Source organism: Struthio camelus, chromosome 20 (assembly GCF_040807025.1).
Source record: "Struthio camelus isolate bStrCam1 chromosome 20, bStrCam1.hap1, whole genome shotgun sequence".
Classification (NCBI taxonomy): Eukaryota; Metazoa; Chordata; class Aves; order Struthioniformes; family Struthionidae; genus Struthio; species Struthio camelus.
The window spans coordinates 7,827,441-7,847,753 of record NC_090961.1 but is presented as its reverse complement, the minus strand read 5'-3'; the positions used below and the strand labels follow the sequence as shown (position 1 = coordinate 7,847,753).

The window sequence follows — 20,313 nt, the reverse complement described above, 5'->3', positions numbered from 1 at the left end:
AAAGTTGATTTACTTGCATCTCAAGCAAGATTATTTGAAGAAATTTTATTTGCTTGAGATGAACAAGTCAAGACAGTAGCAGTAGTAACAAATACCTTCTCACACATTACAGACTGGTATGGAAACTTCTTGCACTTATTTTGGTAGAACTTAGTGAAAGAGCAGGAGGGAATACAGTTGTTTATGAACCAGGGATCAGTGTTGTTTCAGAACAGTAGCAGATGAGTGATGGAGTAATAGTTCTGCTGATAGTGTTTTCCTGCATTAAAATGATGGCCTCCCCGTATATCCTCCCTTCATATTCTTTGGCAAAGTCTCCATAGATTATTTCACAAGGAAGCAAAGCGGTATCTGAGTAGCAGTTTGTTGGACTGAACATGTTTCTGCAGTCTGTCTCGAGACGGCTTTATTCCATACTAAATGAGATTATCTGGAAAGTTTGCATTTTACTTTAATCTGAGGATCCGATTTAAGCCCTTTCGTTCAGACTGCTGAAGACGCAATAAGCAGTTCTTACAGTGCCCTCATCACAAGCGAGAAAACTCCATTCTTGGCCTCAGAACCCACAGCAAAAGGTTTCCTCCCTGTGGGTTAGGGTCTGATCATGCATGCAAGTGGTCTCACTGGTGGACCTCCTAGCAGAACAGCAATTTGGATGTAAAGACATCCAGAGGAGCAGATAAAGACTGCACAGTAGGAAGCCATTTCTGTTGCTAGCGCACAGCTCTAGCGAGCGATGAGCAGTTGGCAAGTCAGGATCCACAGGCTGTTGCTTGGAGACCTTGCTCTGCATTCCCAGCTGCCTTGGAGATAAGCTGTAGAGTTCCGTTGCCAGGACAGGCTGACACGTATCAATGCCTAATGCGGGTACACAGAGGGAAGAGCAGTAGCTCTAGAAGCTGCAGGAGCCCAAAGTACCAGCTGGTTTGCACATGGGAGAAAGCTTGGCACTCACATGTGGGTAGCAAATCTGAATGGGCTGAGGAACCTGTTGCTACATGCTGGTGAAGAGGGAGTCCTAGTCTAGTCCTGTAAAATATTAAAGCCTAGCAAGATTATTTGAGATTGCCACAGCAAAAGTCCCTCATGGGCCAGTGGATGGCCATGGGAGTGGATGGCAGAAACGCTCCCGTGCAACATCGCACGTTGCTTTCAGCAGCCTAGCACACCCCATGCTTGCTGGGGTAACATCTGCAGCCTGCTTTAATGATGCTTTCTGTGCTTTAATGATGCTTTCTGTGCTTTCTGTAGGGTGCTCCGGGAAGGATGGGTGTTCAAGGGGAACCTGGCTTAAAGGGTTACCAGGTAAGGTTTTTATTTTCATCCTCCAGCTTCTAGCTATTCTCAAATATAGCCACACTGTCACTCCGGGCTGCAAAATCTCCCTTAAAATAAGTTCTGTTTTCTGATCTGAGTTCAGTTTAGCTCTGTCTCCAGTCTCTGTTTGCACCATGAAGATTTCTCCAAACCAATTTGTTCCTCTCTGCTGTGCAGTATATGTCCCCTGATACTGGGATGCACAGTGCAAGGCTCACAAGAGCTAGCAGTAAACCAGGGAGGACCTTTAGACAAACGGCTCTTTCCTTTTTCCTCACATGCTGTCTGCTCTCCCCAGGGGCATGCAGGACCACCAGGGCCAGCTGGACCACCAGGGCCAAAGGGGGAAAAGGTAAGATTGCAGAGTTTAGCCTTCTCCTCTGCTGCGTGCGCAAGCGAGCACTGCTGTACTCTGACCTCAGCGCCAAAGCTCAGCCCCAGGAGACTCACATGAATGGCACTTGCACAGAGCAGTCGCACAGGCCATGTGGACAGGAACAGTGGCATCCTGGAACAAAAGCACGAGTCTATGTCACTGTCACTGAAAGAGAATCTCAAAATAACCACCTTCGCTAGGAGGAGCACAAGGTTTACTGTGCCTTCACTCTCTAAGCTCTCACATAGTCAAGTAGTCAAGTTACCGTACGAGTTGCACTGCTGTAGCTGTGCCGTGCACATCACTTCTGAGACAGCGCAGCATAGCCAGCTTGCTTAAACGGAGGTTTAGGGTATTGTATTACTTCATGTTGGTCACAGACTGAGCGCGTGGGAGTTTCTGTAGCTGAGCTGATGGACAGTCACTGTTACACTGCTGTAACGTAAGCATGTGTCTGAGTTCTCGTTCTCTCTCTGTTGGGACAGTGAGCTGTGAAATGCTTTCCCAGTCTGGTGTGCCATACAGGCAGGGCAGGGGTCCCGCCTACATGTTACCCACTGCGGCTCTAGATCTGCAAATGGGCGCCGGGCCACCCATGCCACTAGTGCGCGCTGCCGGAGGCCGTGTGTCCTTGTGCTTGCAAAAGAGCCAACAGGCAGGCGTGCTGGGGACATGTTTTTCTGCTTCCACAGAAATTCTGCTCAGTCCCCAAGATGAAAGAAAGCAGATCAGTAGCTTTTCGTTATCAAGTCAGAATAACAGCCTGCACAAACTGGCTGATCTTTGGCAAGCAGATCTGTGGGTAAATCGGCTGATTGCGTTTTGTAAGCAAGGCAGAATTGATCTCTTCTCTGCGGCCCTTGCCCCATGTCTCTCGTTCCCTCCTACATCCTCACTTGTCCACCCGCATCCCTCGACAAGCCCCCTTTCTGCAGCTGGGCTGAGTCAGAGCTGTTACTCCATGGCGGCATTCCCCTTGCGTTTTTCCCCTTTTGCTGAATCAGCATGGTTGTAACCAGTTCAGGCTGGAGAAATGACTCATGTTTTAATGGTTTCCTGTCGGCATAGCTCGCCACTCTTCACTCCGAGGACGATCCTCGCTGGCTTTGGCTGTACTCATGGGGCTGCTGGAGCCAGTTACATGTCTTCAGTAGCAGCAGCAGCAACGTTCCCTCCCCTGGTGTGGGAAGGGATATGATAGCAATGGGAAAGGGTGGGTGTGGAGTCCCCGTCAAGTGAAAAGATGTACTGATTCACTCACTCCTGATTTTCTGCCGCGCTATGCTTCGTGTTGCTGTCGCCACGACTGAGCAAGCTCTTGGCGTTCCCTCCGCACATGGGTGGGATTGCAGCAGTACATATGAAGCAGGAGTTTCATTGCTTATAAATGGAGATCTTGAGACTTGGAGAAGAGATCTCAAGGGCACATCTTTGCTTTGGCTTTGAATGCATCTTTTCAGCTTAGGATCCTGAATGTCAGGACACCTGATTTACGCTTGCTCTGCCTGGAGACCCTTTGTGCAGGAGGGAATCTCGGTGCTATAGCAGTTAGTGGGGCAGAGCGAACTGTTGCATTCAGCTAAGATATTCACACGCCTCAGAAATTTTGCTTCAGGGATGAACAATGTTAGTGTTGCTTTTTCTCTCCTGTTTCCCGATGCTGAAATGCATCCATGGCGCAGGAACAGCTGGTAGTGGTTCTGCTGCTCCTCATCTCCATCACTGCTTTGCTGAATTTCCTCTCCATTTCCAGCCTTTCTAGTGCTGCCCCATCTGCTTTCTTAGCTGCACCTCTAGCTTTTCCAAATTCCAGCAGCACTCTTCAAGTGTATTCTGCTGAGTGGCCTTTGGAGAAGTGGCAAGTGTTAACCAAGCACCACCAGCTTGCTTGGTTTTTAACCAGGTTAATAACGTGAGAGCTCACAGCTCACAGCTCACAGCTGTCTGTTGACAGCCTGGCCAGAGGTTTCTCACAATCTCACTATGGAAATTTGAGCATCCAGGCAAAATTTCTGAGTAGTGACTACCAAAAGCAAAATCAGCTGTTGCCTTTAGAGCAGGAGGAATAAGAGAGGTGCAGGTATTCATCTCTATTGTTTAAACTGCAACTGCTGCTTTTTTAAATCCCTCTTCATTCAAAGTTGTCATCTTGAAAGCTCCCATTGTTTTAGGATCAAATGGTCTCCAAATCATTAATCGGAAGCGCTCAGTGAAGCAGTCTTCACTTCACCAGAGCTGATTTGACAGAGCTGCCTGTGCCACTCCGTTCACCTGGTTGCAAGAAAAATTGTCAGCCTGTAGCTCCTGCATTTGTTGAAGCGCAGCACGCTAGTGAAGTCTCAGCTGTGAGGGGAGTCAGACTTAAGGAGACACAAATCCTGCTCTCCCAGGCAAAGATCTTACTGTCTGGATTGGAAATGGCTTTTGGGATTAGGCCTTGCTAGAGACTCTTCCATTCCTGCAACGATAGAAGACTCATTAGGGACATATTCTGCCAGTGAGCAACTGCCAAGGGTCTAGACTGACAGTGATCGAGACCCACAGAAAAAAGCAATCACAGGGTGCCTGCAAGAATAAAAGGCAGTGGCTGTACATGTCTAGAAGAATATTCTTCTCCAAATGAACACTAGAGGAGCACTCTGTCAGAGGTAACATGGATCTTTTGTTGTCAGAGTGCAGATAGCCCGACTCGGGATGATAAAATGAACTCTACGAGTAATTATCTAAGCTGAAGCCTGGCAAAGACAATAAAGTATCTAATGCCTTCTGCTAAGAATGCTCAGGTCTGTTAATGACCGCCAGATCTTGCTCATGTCTTCACCAAAAGACGGCAGGTCTGTTGACACAGTTCTGGGGAACTGGCTCTGGCTGAACGAGGGAGTCCAATGTTGCGTGCTGAGTCACTAGGACTGCTTCCCACATCCAGGTGCTCCATAAGGTCTTACACTGAAGTTCTCTCATCCGTCCTTCCTTCTTATCTCCTAAGATTTGCCTGGCTCCCAGCCTAAAGGTAGGAAGCATCCTTCCCTCTGGACCTCTGTAACCTCAAACACCCGTGCAAGCATTAGAATGAAAGACTGAATCTGAAAGCTGAAGAGGAAATGTTGATGGGACTATGACAGCTCTGCGAGTTGTTAAATGCCATCATGAATTTAGCTTAGCAGAAGGAGGAGGGTATTTTAATGGTGGGGAAGGTCTTCCCTTTTCTAGAGAAGTAAGCGCACTGGGGAGAGGCGTTATTTTGGAATCTAGCTCCGTTGTGCCAACCCAGCCAGCTCTTCTACTGCATTTAATACATTTACAGCTCCTCAAAGAGGCCTTGCTCAGAGCAGACGCCTGCATTTGGCAGCTGCTTAAAGCAGTCCAGATGGGATCCTTTTAAAAATTGCAAACTGGTGTATCTCACTTTGGGACAGGTGCCAACAACAACAATCCTTCCCTTCTTCTCCATGCATTTTCCATTTGTATCCCAACATGTTTACTTTGCTGCCCTTTACTCTAACTTTTTTTTTTCATTACAACTTTCCAAAAAATTAGCGCAGACCTTTCATCTCCCTCTTGAGCAGCTGAGGCATCAGGAAGTCCTGGAGGAGCTCAGCCTCGTAGTCCTAGAGCTGACCAGCTCTGCAGGATTTTCTCTGTCAGAAGACAAAGAATGAGGTGGGAAGGGGAATTGTGCTCAAGGAGACACAAAGCTTCACTGGTCCACTTTTGGCAAGAAGTCTGCGAGTCTTGATGCCCTTCAAAGCTCTCTAGAAGCATGAGCTTTCTTTGCATTCATCATGCCCCCCTCAGTGGAAAGGTGTTCACTTCCTGTTTGAGCAGAAGCAATCAGTGTCAAGACTTCTGCATATTAATATATATGCTAGGATTTTTTTTTTTTCTGAGACCTGAGAAATGTGGTGGCTTTGTTTTTCTTCTATCCTGCATTCTTTTGATGGTGGCTAGAAAGCAAACCGGTTGCCGGGTATTCTGCCAACTTCAACTGGCAAGTTCATCAACATTGGAGATTTGTTGGCAGAGACTGTTAGATGTTATTTTTCTTTATCTCTATTCTGCCTCCCAAATCTCCCATTCACACTGCTCAATATTATGTTCTCAAGCAGTCCTGGCACACTTTCTCGCTATGTTTCTTTTATCAAGGTACCTCCCCAAAAACCCACACAAGTATCCTGGGGTTCACTGCCTAGCACATTATCTCTCAAGGAAGGTATAACCGTCTCCTGCAAGTATATTTGAAATCATGGCAACATGCATCCAACAGATGTTGCAGCAGACATGAAAGAAAATGCTGTTGTCATCAGGTGTGTAATAGAGGCATATACATCAAGCTCTTTGCAACCTGTTGAGGGTTACTGCAAGAGGTTTTGCTAAATCTCAAGGAGTCTTGTTATACCAAGCTGTGAATGTCGATACTGGTGTCCAGCCCCAGTAGGAAGTCTGCATGGGTCAACACGTCCCCCTCAACAGTAGCGCAGCCCCAATTCCAAGCCATGGGCCCAATTCCTACAGAAAACAAGCCATCAGCTCCACTGTCAAAGAGGTTTTTCACTGCTGGTCACTTGCTGCTGCAGATGTGTCAGTACCAAACGTCGTATCTGAAGCACCCTAAGCACCTTCTCCTAGGGGCTGGATCACTGAGGAATTGCCCAAGCATCCTTACCATCAGCAGTTCCAAGTCAAACAGAAGATGAGAGTGATGGAGAGAAAGTCAAAGACTTTCATCATAAGTACCTCAGAAAAGGCTGATAAAACCACTGAGAATTGCAGAAATCTGCAAACACCTTGGCTCTGCATAACTAACGTTGTAGATTTGGATGTTCAAGGCTCTAGGAGCACCCCAAGTAGTCCAAACGCTGACTCCACAGAGCCAGAATCCCCCAGGCTGCTTCTCTCCAGTAGCTGCAACATCAAAGAGGCTGTGAAACACGTCCTTCCTAAGGAGCCGCAGTGCCGGCGACTCAGTGATATGAAGCAGCCAAAAACCAGAGGAACTGGAATGTAGCTGTCTTCTATGGGGAGCTAAGAAACAGCCGTCTCTGAGCTAGACTCCAGAGAAAATAGGACACCATGACCCCAAGTGACTTACACAACTGAATTAAAAAAAGAGTGTCTGTGCTGAGAGTCTTGAAGGATCTTTCTGTGGATGTTTTAGAGAGACCTCAGTTATAAGTAATTCGGGTGATGTTACCTGCCAGCCAAACCATGAGCTCTGAGCTCTTGCTGGGAAGCATCCCGTCAATGAGTGGAGTTGCTCGCACAGTGAGTGCGTAAGGGACTGACAAACTTACCTGACCCATCATTAGAAAAGCCCATGGTGGTAGCTGATAACCAGGGAGAGCATCCAGACCACCCTTGTTCCCTTGACAGCCCAGGCAGCATTCAGTGAGGGAGAATGCTTGATTAAACAGTTTGGTTTGACTGTCAGCAATAACATTCAGAGGCAGAGAACTATTTCCCATGTTGTCCTAATTACATGCTTCTTGTTTAGTTTTAGGAATTGTTGAAAATAACTCTTTGCACCTGGTTCTGTGGGGAGGACAGTTAGACCAGGCAGAAACAACCACCAAAGAAACCAGGAAAGCACTGCAAAGAGCCAGTGTACTCTAGATTGTGAAACAAAAAATTTAATTCAGTCTTCCTTTAGATGAAAAACTATTAAATTCAACAGAGGCTTTGATTTAGGAGCCCATAACATTAAAGGACTGGTTCAGGTCTGGACAGAAGCACCTGCCATACTTGCTGTTGTCTATATACATTAATACGGATACATTTTTATTTACAGGGAGAACAAGGTGATGACGGGAAAGTAGAAGGCCCGCAGGGACCACCTGGAGACAGAGTAAGATGTTAAATCCCTTCTCTGATCAATCCTGGCCTGACTTTTGCAGGCTTACTAGCTGAATTGCTTCTGTATGTGTAGAGCATTCAGAAGCCATACAAATACTGTGGATGACAGGTCTTTTGCACTGACCTTAAGCCTTTGCTGTGTTGTTGTAGGGCCCCTTTGGTGACAGAGGCGATCGAGGGGAGCCTGGAGACCCCGGTTATCCTGTGAGTCTTGTTGCCAATATGTGATTCAGAAAGTGATTGTCTTGGGGAAGTACTTCCAATCTGCATCAGACCACAGAACATCCACCCCTTGTCCAGTCGTCACGATTCATAACCCACTCTTGTCCCTTGTCCACTGCTGCATATGGCTGTATTTCAAGCAGGAAGGAGAAATTCAGCTATCTTTACCTGAAGTGGTGAAAATTTTGCTGAAGGCAAATTGTCCTGAAGATCAGCATCTCAAAATGCCACGCACCTGCTCACTAGACTGAAAGAGTGAGCAGGACCATCTATCTCATTAGAGATGTTTGTGATTATCAAGGAAATACCCTGTGGAACATGAATACAAGATAGGTCATGTCAGTGTTAGACCAAATTCAAGAGAGTTATGCCCATGGCTGTAGACCCAAGGCGAAACACTTTCATGAGAGGATCTCTATTAACTTAGAGGCTTGGAAGCTTCCAAAATCCTCGTTATCAGGATTTCTTTCAAAAGCAAGACCAGAGTTATGAGTGAGTCACCTGTGCTGCTGATGTCCTCTTTGTGGAACATCTCCAGCTAATTCGTGTTGGTCTGAAAAGGCTCTTAGGACTAAGCCTTACCTCTATCCAGAAGCAACAGGTCAAACGCAACTTATTACAGTAATGTACAGAGCAGTCTTAATTCATTATCTTCAGATGTCTTCCTTCAGCAGTGTTGCTGTCTTTTCTGTAGGGCAGCAGCGTCCAAGTGTTCGCCCAAAATAGTGCTGTGTATTTAGGGATGCATTAGAAAGCCTTGCTTCCTGCTTAGATAGTGACTAGCAGTCTCCCTTAGCTGCCTCTTTGAAGAACACTGTGTTAGGTCTCAGGAGCAGAGGGAGAGAGAGTGTCCGGAGTCAGGGGTGAGCCTGAGAAAGGAGGAAGGCCACCCGCGTTGAGGAAGGAATTGCAAGGTAGGAGTTGAGATGGTAAATGTCCTGTAGCCCACATGGAGCATCACTTTCCTGGGAGGAATTTGCCTGTATTACACTACTCACAAGCTTCACTTTTCTCAAATTAGCAGAATGCAGCTATGTTTGTATTCCCCTCTCACACAGCATGTGAGCATCCGTTGTTGTTCCCCATTTCCAACAAAGTACCCAAGAACAAACTAATGTTTCCTCTCTGTTTCTATTTAAGGGTCAAGAAGGGCTTGATGGAGAAAGAGGAAAACCTGGACAGCAAGGTTTACCCGTAAGAGATACTGCTTTATTGTAAGCTACACAATGTCAAATGCATGTGAAAAACGGGTGCAAAAGGGAAGGAAGGTAGGAAGAGCTGCAGTAAGAAATACATCATTCTTTACAAGGCTGCTAGGAAGAATTACAGATTCTGTTTTGGGGTTAAAATTTTAGCGCTCTGTCATATGGCTTAGAAATGGGTAAAACTGCTGCATTCACCATTGGAGTTAATTTATTCTGAGAGTTGCTAGCCCCTCAGATGTCAGGTACAGAAACAGGAGCTTTGGATTTCCTTTAGAAAAGGACCATTGGAAACATGCAGCTCAGAACGAAGCTGAAGTGGGAGAGATCTGCAAGTGTTTCAATACCTGCCACCTTCTCTTTGGCATTAGTCCAGAAATTGCATGTTTTGCCTCCTTGCCAATAGCAGATTATCCTGACACGAATACACACACACAAAAAATGGATATCCAAAAGAAAGGCTGAAGAAGTGTGTGTGTTGAGGAAGAGACTGGTTAGAGGTTAGTGGAACATCCGCTGTGCCTCACTCCTCCGTAGGTAGCTCTCTAGTATCTGGTATCTAGGCCAAACCAAGAAAAGGGCTGCAGCATGCAAAAGGGAGGTACTACAAACACCAGAAATGTATTCACTATATAAATTCCTAGTTCTGCATATAGCTTGTACGGTACCTTTCTCAGTCGGCTCCTGCCTGTCTGCTTCTCAGCCTTGTTTTCTAGGAGCAATCTGGGATTTAGTGATGGCTTCTCTGAATACAAACTGTCCAAGTGAGGGAATGCATTACCACTTCTTCAAATGGCACCTTGCTAAGTGCTCTCTGGAGACATTTTCTTGCTCCTTTTTCCCCAGGAGACCTGTCTGAGCACGGCCAGTTCCCCTGAATTGTTTCCACGCATTCAGCGTTATCAGGGGCACAAAAAATGCTATTCATTACACTTCATGCAAGATATTGCCAGAAGGGAATTTCAAGCAGATTTTTCTTGCTCATCTTTTCTAGGGGGATCCTGGACCACCAGGCCAGCCAGGAGCAAAGGGATCCAAAGGTGATGTGGTAGGTTTCAGCAGGGTGGATTTATAGTGTCCCAAGTTTTTAAACTTGGAAAGTGTCTAATTAACAGGATTCTCATGTTTTTCTCCAGCATGTGTGATACGGCCCATGGTTTATGCTTTGGAGGACTGTGGAGAACCTAGTGGGAGGGCTGTAAACATGTATTTGAGCATCTAAGCCCAATAGTTTGTTGGTTTTATGGAGCTGGAGAAGATCAAGACAGTTACAGCTGCAGCGTGGGTGAATCTTGGGCAGAGCCTAAGTCACTTGCCTTGGGTTGTGTCTCTTTCCCATACCACTATGTTTCCAGTCTCCAGCAGGCTTTTACGTCCCTAAGGAGATCTGAGCCAGGCAAGCATCTCTCTCCTTCATTTGAATCACAAGCTTTTCTGGCTTGAAGCCTCTCAGATTTGGAGTCTACTTATCCTTGCAGTTCTTCTGCTTCTTGAAAGAGTCCCTCCCTCTTAACTTCTTGCCCTTACTGAGCAAGAAAACACACCACGCGTAGTTCCTTCAACGTTCAGCATGGTGCCTGATACCTTCTCCTACCTCCACATCTGGCTGAAATGACAACTTGCTAATTATTCTCATTGGTCCAGGACTTTATTTGCTAAAACATAAGCACATGACCTCAATACTCAACAAATTCCTGCTCCCTCTTGGCAGATGTAAGGGTTTTTAATCTGACCCTAATGGCGTAACGCCAGAAGATAGTCTAACCTACAGTAGGTGTTTTTGGCAAAGAGTGTCCCAGGCGATAAGGTAAATTAACCCTACCCACCAGTGGATGATCTAGAACTGCCTTTGGGTCTGCTGAGTAGTAGAGGAAGCACCCCACGAGTATTTCTTTCTGTAGTTGGCCTGGTCCTCTGCAGAAACAATGCACAGAAAATGCAGTGCTTTAAAAATTTATTAGTACGTGACCTCACTAAGAGAGCACTAGTGAAGATGATGAGGCTGAGTTTTCCATTCATTCGGCAGAAATTAATCCCTTTTACAGCTAATAAACCTCAGGAGTGTTTCTTCTACTTCTTTATTCGCAAAGCAGCATTGCAAGTTTCAGATACAGGACACTTACTGTTTTAGTTTCCATTAACTTTCCAGCAGAGAGGGAGTTACCTAGTGGGGAGAGGGCTCAGACCAGTCCTTGCTGAGTGCCCTGCAGAAGATTTGCTCATTGCTCAGTTCTGCGCTGTGCTGTCAAGGAACTGACAGAGGACACAGATTTTAAGCATCTTGTTCTGATGTTTGCCAGTGCACTGAGTCCCTCCTCAAGTTCCTCCTGCTTTATTTGTCCTCATCTGCTCTGTATTAGGAAAATGTAGGTCCTTGCCTTCTAGCTATTCATTCCTGCTTGAGAACTCACAAGACATACGAAGAACCACTTGTAATAAAACCAAATAGCAGTTCATCTCCTAGCGCTGCAGCAACTGATTTTATAAATCTCCTTTATAAGAGTTTTTTACTCTTTTCAAACATTAACCAAAGGACACCCTGAAATCAGGCTCCAAAGTGGGGTTGTGTTAGAACTCCTGCAATTTTAGATGTCTTTCTTTTTTGTTTGCAGGGTCAAAAAGGAAAGCAAGGAGCACGGGGCAGTGCAGGGAGCAGAGGCTCACCGGTAGGTGAAGATTCAATTTTCTGCTCCAGCAAAAGCTGTGCAGACACCTCCATCATTAACACCGTTGTGGTTTTAGGGTGCCCTTGGGCTACCAGGACCTAGAGGAGTGGTGGGAAGGCAGGGTCAAGAGGGTGCCCCTGGAGTGGACGGAGTGCCTGGGAAGGATGGTGTGCCTGGGCTGCTGGTGAGTTTGCAATTGTAATTTTATAGCACCAAATGCAACTAAGAGCTGGGAAACTAAAAGTTAATACAGGAAAAATGGATGTAGCCCAGCTATAGATATGCTATTTTATATGTAACCGGAGTGGATCATGTGCTGGTCTTAATACCGCACAGGCACAGGGAGGCAGGCAGATGCCTTTGCATGGCCAAGTCTGTAAACAAACTGATGTTTCTAGCCTGACAAATAGATACTTATATGCACAGACCTCTGTACGTGTATCTGCAAATCCACCCATGCCCAGATGCATGCTTTCTTGCTGAGGACAGATTCACACCACTCTCGTGTCCCCCCAAAAGGCGATGTGCACAGGTGGAGAGATTGTCTTGTTCCATAACTTTTCATGTGTTTCTTTTCTAGGGAGAGCAGGGAGATGATGGGGAAGAAGGTATAACAGGGATGTCAGGCAAAAGAGGGGACCCTGGCATACCAGGACTCCCAGGAGCACAGGGACCACCAGGATTTAAGGTGAGTTTCTGACTCCATAAGATACTGCTCCTAGCAATTCAATCTGTGAGCCTGGCTTCCTGGGGTTTTTAATCTAGAGTTTGGAATCTCCAGAGTCTAATAAAAGTTTGAACTCCTGCTGCCATCTTTCACTTAGCTGGAGGCTTAGTGGGTCTTTCTCCTCATCCAGCCATACACTTTCACGAAATCTGTAGCAGCTGAGTATCCCAGAGACCTTTATTCCTTAGTCAAAGTTCGCTGAGTTCACGAGTCTCCAGATACACATACCTACGCTATGAACACTCCAGCCGCATTTCAGTAGATACCCAGCTAAAAAAATGTGGCCTTGGAGAAATTGCAATAGCCCTGCCTTTAGGAAGTCCAAGATGGATGACTTTGCTGGAAACGCAGGAGTCCTCCAGCTGCTACCCCATGGGGCCTGAACTGCTGATAGGAAGTTTGTGACACTTGTTTTTGAGCAGATACTTACAGGATTGGACTTGCTGGAACCAGTATGGGCTTGGGCATTGCTCTAAGCACAAAGAGTCGGGGAAACCCTTCTCTAGAGACCTTGGGAGTTCTTACTGGTCCTTATCCTGGTTTAGGTGGGCCACAGGGTAGAAACTGGACCAACAGCAATTCAGCCATTTGTAGAAAGACAGTGTGAATGGAAAGAGTCCAGCTAGGTCTGGGGAGGCTATCAGGTCTGATTTAAATTATGCTTAACACACCACTCTTAAACTGTCACTTGCTGCCCTCCAGCTGCCCTGGGTGGAATAACAGGCTGTTACCAAAAATGCCTGAAAGACCCTTGAGTAGTTATGCCTGGTTCACACCCTTACTGCTGGGGAGTTTGTTGCCCCTTTTCCAGAGCCTGAGCAGCCACCCTCTTTGCTGCTCTATTCTAGTCTGCCCCAGATTTAGGTAGCTGGATTTGCTTTGTTCCTGGGGCTTTGCAAGGTGAAGAGCTGTGGTGCAAAGTGCAGTGCTGGGTCTCAGGCACCCCTCTGCTGTCCTTGAGTTGCAGGGTTGGTGCCAGGGAAAATGCTGGCTTTGTAGCCTTTGGATTAAGGTCCTCTAGCTGAAACCTAGGAATGTCTTCAGCATTTTAGACGGATTAATCATCAATTGCTGTGAGAAACTGCAGGACAGGACAGGCAACATACAGAAGCCTCAGTCGCAGTCAGGCAGTACTGCTCTATTGAGTGCTCCTGCTCTGCGTGGATCACAGGATGGGACACAGCCATACCCATCGCTGGTCTCAGTGTGCATCCCACGATAATCTGCCTTCGCAGACCTGAGGGATCTCCTGATGAAACCATGTTTCTTGTCCCACTGCGCCCCTTTTTTTCCAACTTTCCATCTGTGGCTATTTCAGCTGAACGTTGCTATATTTAGATCCTGTCCCTAAAATTACTTGGATTCTGTAATTTTTAGGGTGAAAGAGGATTGCCTGGACAGACTGGCCAAACAGGGAAGCGAGGACCACCAGGCGGAATGGGGCTTCCAGGGAGCCCAGGTGATCCAGGACCCAAAGGACAGCCGGTCAGTGAACAACTGAAATGATCAGAGCTGATTTTAAACTGTCTCCTGTATGAAGAGGAAGCAGATCTGCAGGCCTAGATAGCAGGGTGGACCCAGGGACAGCCTCTTACAAGAGAACTCATACCTGGTTTGGTGTCAGCATAGTTTTCTCCAGCGTGCACACTTTCCTGCTCTTCTCCACTCACTTGTGCAAGAGGGGTCTAATCTGTGCCCGGGTTCCCTGAGACAGCACAGTCGCACTGTTCACATTATCATCGTTCCTGTAGTCCCAAGGCTGTGGTATGTGCTGGCAGCCGGTCCACAGAACCATATCAAACAGGCCCTACAACAGTATTTTTGATGAGAAACGTTATGATAGGGACATGTGGAGTCCACAGGAAGTATTGAGAGCTGGAAGCAGACCCTGAAATCCAAACCATCCAGAAGGTGCAAAGGGGAGCTGGTAGCTCTGTTGGGGCCGTACAGGAGGTCCAGAAGTGAATATCCTGGTGTGGTTTCTTGGGCAATGGAGCTGTGGGTCAGAGCACAGTGGGGAAAATACTGAGAGCCCTGAGTCGAAGCAGAAGTTAAATTCCCACACCTGTCTCCCAGGCAGGCTCCTAATCCTTAGTGATTTTATTTATTGTGCTAGCGGGATTGTCTAACTGAGCACTGATGTGTCACACTTCATCAGACTGAGGCTATATTGAAAATGCTTAAGCTATTTAGATTGGGACCACTTTAGGTCAGGAATATTTCTTACAGTGTACAGAGGAGACCATAACTATTTAATTTATTTAGAATCATTTAAGATAGTTTTAGAAACCCTGAAGTGGGAAACATTTTAAGTCTCTCTTATCTGCTCTGTCTCCTCTCTCTGTTCAACGTCTTTGCAGCAGTGGGGTTTCCAGCCATCTGAAACATGCAGACCTGTGTAACTACTCCCTTTCCAATACCGGCTAAGCACCTCAGGAACACCCCCACTAACACAAGATGTAGTTAAGCCAAGAATACAAAACTTAACACTAGGAACAAAAAAGATTAGGACTGATATAGAGCAAGGGCCAAGGAGAGCTCGGGTTAGCGTTGATCGTGAGCCTACCCCTCTCCCTGTTCTCCAGGCGCAGTGCCCTGGGATGCTCCGCATGCCCGTGGGAGAGCCACTGAGGGGTTAAACCGCGTGGGTGACCTGTGTGTCGCAGGGCTCAAGGCAGTGAATAATTCAGAGTTTTTGTGTGACCCACAGCGTGGTGGGGCTGTTTCACCAGCTGTGTTGCCTTCACGGCATTGTGTTGCAAAAGGGCAGGATTGCCTGCGTGATGGAATACATCTATTTCTGTAAAAGCTGCTGATTTCTGGGCCGTGTGCCGGTAAGAGTAGACCCCTCATTACACTCAGGAGCTGTGATCACAACAGGGCTGGGCAGATCTGATCTAGCTGCCTGTGGTAATGACTCAGGGAAAACACGGACCCCCCCCCAAAATATATCCTGAATTGTGGTAGATATTTATGACCTGCATGCAGATGATTATTCCCAGCTACCTCAGTTAAAGGCAGTTTCTCTGTCTGTGTATTTTCTATCAGACCCTGTGAGAGCAGTATTCAAACAAGCTGAAAAATACTAGCCAACAGCCTAAGAATATCATTTTTTCTCTTCTGTGCACAAGTGGCAGGTTCATTTGCCCAGTACAGTAGTTGCTTACCTTGCTGTATAAATACCAGTCAGGTGCCCTTAGCTGAGGTGACTCTGTGATTTTAGACTCCTCTAAAAGCCTTCTGACTTCCCATTTACTTTTGCACTAAATTCCTCTAGAAAGAGGGCTGGGCTGGTTCTCCTAACACAGGAAAGACCTTAGCCCTCTGCTAGTAGCATGTTTGCTTTCCAGAATCCATAAATGGGCAGTTAAATCATTTGTATATCCTTGGAAAGTTTCTTACGCTCCACCGATTCCAACCAAGCCCAGTCTTGCCAAGCGGTTTCTCACTATTGTGGCAGGAAGAACTTCCTAACAGAGGTCTATAGATTGACTCCGGAATAGCCTTGTAATAGAGGTGATGGAAACCCCATTGGTTGAGTCATTTACAACTGGGCTGAACGAGATATTATAAAACATCCCATAAAGTACAATCCAGCATGGTCGCATAGTCCAGCTGAGAGGCCAAACAAGCCTTTTCCATCTCTTATGTTCCTAAGACTGAGGATGAGTCATCTGGTGTATGTTTCTGTCCTTTTTTTTTTTTTTTTTTGGAACGGTGAATCACTTTGCATTTTGACATCTGGGAAGCCCACAAATATCAAAGGACATATATCTCAAACGTGGTGAAAGGAGGGTGTTTATATAAAGGCATTCTACCCAGTGTGGTTTTTTTATTCTGAGAGTGCATGCTATGTGTTAATCCAAGCTTGGTGATCTTCCAAATATCTTTTCTTTTTTTTTTTTTTTTTTTGAGAAATTGAGCAAAAATCCCTGCAGGGTTGAAATGGAAAAGAATTGGGGAATGTGCAGTTTTCCTGGTTTTAAGGGAGAGGTTATGTTGTAAGAATATGCACTTTTTTGATAGCTTGAGTGAGCAGAGTTTGAAATAATTATCCTTTAGTTGGTTAGTCCAGTTAATATTTGAATAAAAGAAGAGCTTGCTTTAAAGGGTTTTGAGGCCAGTGTTTGCAGTGTGGAGGATGTCCGGGACGGATCTTGAAGAGGATGCTCTCCATCCTGCTTCTGCTGACTATGCTCCAAGCTCTCCCCTTTTACCTCCAGCATCTTGAGAGAAGCGAAGCATTGGTAACATCTTAATCAAACCAGAGAAACTGTTCTGAGAGGAGGAGGATTGACTTTTAGCCTATAACCCGAGGGAAGCTCAAGGAGAAATCAGAAGTCAAAAACAATTTAGATTGGATATTGAGGGAAGCTTAAACACTAAGAGCAGTGAAATATTGGCCGTGTTGCAGGGAGAGGATGAAATCTCTTTCACAATCAATGTTTCAGGAAAAACTAGACAAGCATCTGCTGGAAATACTGTAGGTACACCTCTTGTCTTGGATGGGAAAGGCTGAGTCCATGAGACCTTCCAGAGCTGCTTCTAGCCTGACGTTCATGTAATTCCACCTTCAGATTTCCTTCATACGTTTTGTCTCGTCAGTTCTGTTTGGATTGAAGAATACTATTTGATTTTTCTTTCCCTGAAGCTCCTGAACTTTTCGAGTGACTTTGAGTGACCAGCCGTTCAATGTTAACTTTTTTTCTTTGTTCTTGTATTTGTCTTGGCTGTCATTTCTAGGGAGACTTTGGTGAGGCGGGATTTCCAGGCATTGCAGGCATGTTTGGACCAAAGGTAAGAGAATATCTTGTGACTTGTTGGCTTTCTAACCTCTCTTTACTGGAGACAGACATTGCGATACTTGCTGCAAATTCTTTATTAGCAGCTTTGTAGAAACTGTTGAAACTAAGTTGTGATTCCAACTTTCTTTAGTTTATGCATCTTCATTTCTGAAGTAAGCCTTGAGTGCGCATTTACACAGGGTTTGATGGAGCTTTGTCCTGTTAAAATGGGTAATAATCGAGGGAAAATGGCTGTCCTATACCCCAACTTGTTCTCCCCACCTCAATGTCTTTGTTGCTCTTGGTCAGAAGACATTCGTATCTTCAGTGCCAATCATCAGTCTGTGCCTGTGACACTGATGTGTGCTTCTAAGGTTGAGTCTTGGCTTGAAATTTAGACTCACTTTGTCCTGTGCCCTAGAGAGAAATTCCCAGGGAAAGGGCGACCAATCTGTTTTCTGAAGAGAGCAAAGGGCGTGCAAAACATGCGAGAAAAGAATTTGTAATAATTGGACCTTCCCATTCCCACATACAAGAGGTCACACCTCTGGCCGTGTAGCAGAGCTGCAAGCAAGGCCCTAAACATTGGGTACATTCATTACTGGGACCTGGCATCTCATTCTTGCTTGCAGGGGCCCCCAGGAGACCTTGGTTTCAAAGGCATTCAGGGACCACGTGGGCCACCTGGTCTCATGGTGAGTGGTTTTCAGTTTGTTTTGTTTGGGGGTTTTTTTCCTCCTTCCTCCGTCCTCTATTTCTGTGAGGCTACCGGGTGCTATAATGAGCACAGTGCAGTGGTTCACTGGGGAGCCGGAATACAAGCCACGGCCGCTGTACCGGCTCTAAACCACCCAAACGCATCGGTAGCTAACCACATGCGCGCAGGGCTGCTCTGCCATTGGAGACAGTTACGCTTTTATGTGTGGCTGAAATCTTTCTATTTCTGTAATTTCTGAGGTTTCAGCTGGGCTGTGACAACCATACTGTGAGGCCTCGTGTCTTTGGGCCTGACTTGTGAAATGGTTTTGTTTCGGCACAGGGAATACAATGCTCATGGTGCTGAAAGGTTGCAAGAGGTTCAGTGTTTTTTACTGAGACAGACTGAGTAAAAATGACTCTCAGTTCCCACCTGATGGTTCATGCATATCTTTTCTTTCCTAGGGGAAAGAAGGAATTATTGGTCCACTCGGAATTCTGGGTCCCACAGGAAGCCCAGTAAGTATCTGCCTCTGCCTTTATTTTGCCTATATTTTTCAGACGAGCATAGTATTTGAGATCCAAGGTGCTTGAGGCCAGTATACGCAAATTCCAAGACCTGCTGTAATGAGTGAAACATTTTGATGATGAGCAGCTTGAGAGACATGCAGATTTAGTCTCTGGCTGCATGTATACTGGAGCAGGGGCAGGGAGATTATTAACTTATAAGTGAGGAGCAACTCCATTTAAGTGTGAGTTTGTGGATAGAGGGGCTCAAACAAAAAAGGCAAGAATGTTATTTAGAAGGTTTTTTTTTTTTTTCCAAAAGACATGTAAGCACTACAGCTAGTTGCCAGATTTTTCCGAAGAGCTCAGGCTGGGAGGCCCCAAGGAAAAAAAATCTGATAACTGTATTAAACTGGGAACAGCTGGATTCTGGGAAGTGTTGACAAATCCACCCTGGGATTCCTACCTTGCCTGTCCTGAAATGCCAAAGGCACTGAAGACAGGTCAATGCTTCATAAAAACATGAGAATAAAGTTACTCAAAGCTCAAAGAGGCTGATGTTGACAGAGATGAAAACCAGTAAGATTAACTCAGCCATCGTCGGTGCTTTGGACTCATGGGTAAACGTGCCTAAAAGGAAGCAAGTGGCTCCTGCTGTTCACAGCAGGCAGGGAAGGTAGGGGCTCGGTGCCCTGCAGCCCCAAGGGAAAGGGTCCCCTCCCCTCGCTCCACGTGCACTTTAGCTTCCGGGATGCCATAGGGGTAGACACTTCTCGGTGCTCATTCCATGTTTAATATGTGAAATGTCCAGTCATGGTTATTTTTTCCCCTCTGGATGGGTGAGGGGGGAGGCCAATATGTCAGCATGAGCTAATTTGCCTAGAGATGTGCCTGGGACCTTGCAAAGAGTGTCTAGGTAGCAATGCCTCCAAAGAGAGCTGGTGACTAGCAATTGCTGATCGTGCTCTCGTTGTATGTGAAACAGGGTCCGAAGGGAGACAAAGGCAGCCGTGGAGAAACGGTAAGCACTGTTCCACATCCTGGGGTACATCCTGGTGTTAAGAGGTTCCTCTCTCATTTGAGTGAGGGAGAGTCACGCTGGGCTCTGCTGGACCCACAGTTACTCTGGCTCAGTGCTGTGGCATCAGTGTCCCACATGGGAGAGACAGGCACGTCTAGGCACATGCACACACATATGTGCGCGCACGTGCGCGCACACACACACACACCCCACACACACACGTCTATGCATGCACATAGACACACACTCTGCTATTAAAATTCCAGTTTACTTAATCCAATTGCACAGCAAAAGAGAACACTTTGCAGATGTCTGCTGCATCTACAGGAACAACGTGCAGTGAATGGCAGAGCAAAAGGCAGCGTGCTGTCCCCGCTGGCGGCACGGAGACCTGCCGGTGTCATATGTAGCAGTGTTGGTTGGGTGCAGCCTCCTTTTTGCCTACTGTTTCCTCTGTCCTTCCATGGACAGCACACAGCCCTTGCATTGGCACCTTGGGGGCAACAGGATTGTGCAGGGAGATTTTTTTATTACTGTGCATCTTCTGACAGCATCTTCTAATTTTTTCTGCAGGGTCTGCAAGGTCCAAGGGTGAGTATTTGACATCACTTTTTCTGACTACTCTCTTTTATTTAAAACTGTTGGCTTTAGCAAATAAGAAGCTGCAGGGCAGGTAACATGCATACAGGGAACGTGATAAGGACCTGGGGATTTGATAGGAATGACAGAGAACCAAAGGGCTAGGAACAAGAGATACAGTAGGAATGGGAGCAGGTGCAGACAGATGCAACAAAGTTGGGAGACAGGAAACAGGGTGATCTCTTGTCTCCAGAAGGGTTTGAGAGAGGTGATGCTGTAAAATGTCAAAAATCTGGAGGATTTCAGCAGGGAACAGGCCCATTTTGGTGACAGCTATGATAAACGGAAATAACACAAAGTGGAGAC

At 46.3% G+C, this 20,313-nt stretch overlaps 1 protein-coding gene across 3 annotated transcripts in view; it reads left to right on the top strand.

The window, feature by feature from the left end:
* The window catches only part of COL27A1 (collagen type XXVII alpha 1 chain), a 167,247-nt gene that overhangs the window by 143,092 nt on the left and 3,842 nt on the right, over positions 1-20,313 (top strand). For all 3 annotated transcript variants that reach the window (XM_009666966.2, XM_009666965.2, XM_009666964.2), the window contains 15 exons: positions 1,252-1,305; positions 1,616-1,669; positions 7,479-7,535; positions 7,694-7,747; positions 8,906-8,959; positions 9,962-10,015; positions 11,580-11,633; positions 11,710-11,817; positions 12,214-12,321; positions 13,738-13,845; positions 17,104-17,157; positions 17,777-17,839; positions 18,306-18,359; positions 19,333-19,368; positions 19,942-19,959. In XM_009666966.2, coding sequence (XP_009665261.2) covers positions 1,252-1,305; positions 1,616-1,669; positions 7,479-7,535; positions 7,694-7,747; positions 8,906-8,959; positions 9,962-10,015; positions 11,580-11,633; positions 11,710-11,817; positions 12,214-12,321; positions 13,738-13,845; positions 17,104-17,157; positions 17,777-17,839; positions 18,306-18,359; positions 19,333-19,368; positions 19,942-19,959 — 930 coding nt within the window. The remainder of the gene's footprint in view (positions 1-1,251; positions 1,306-1,615; positions 1,670-7,478; positions 7,536-7,693; positions 7,748-8,905; positions 8,960-9,961; positions 10,016-11,579; positions 11,634-11,709; positions 11,818-12,213; positions 12,322-13,737; positions 13,846-17,103; positions 17,158-17,776; positions 17,840-18,305; positions 18,360-19,332; positions 19,369-19,941; positions 19,960-20,313) is intronic.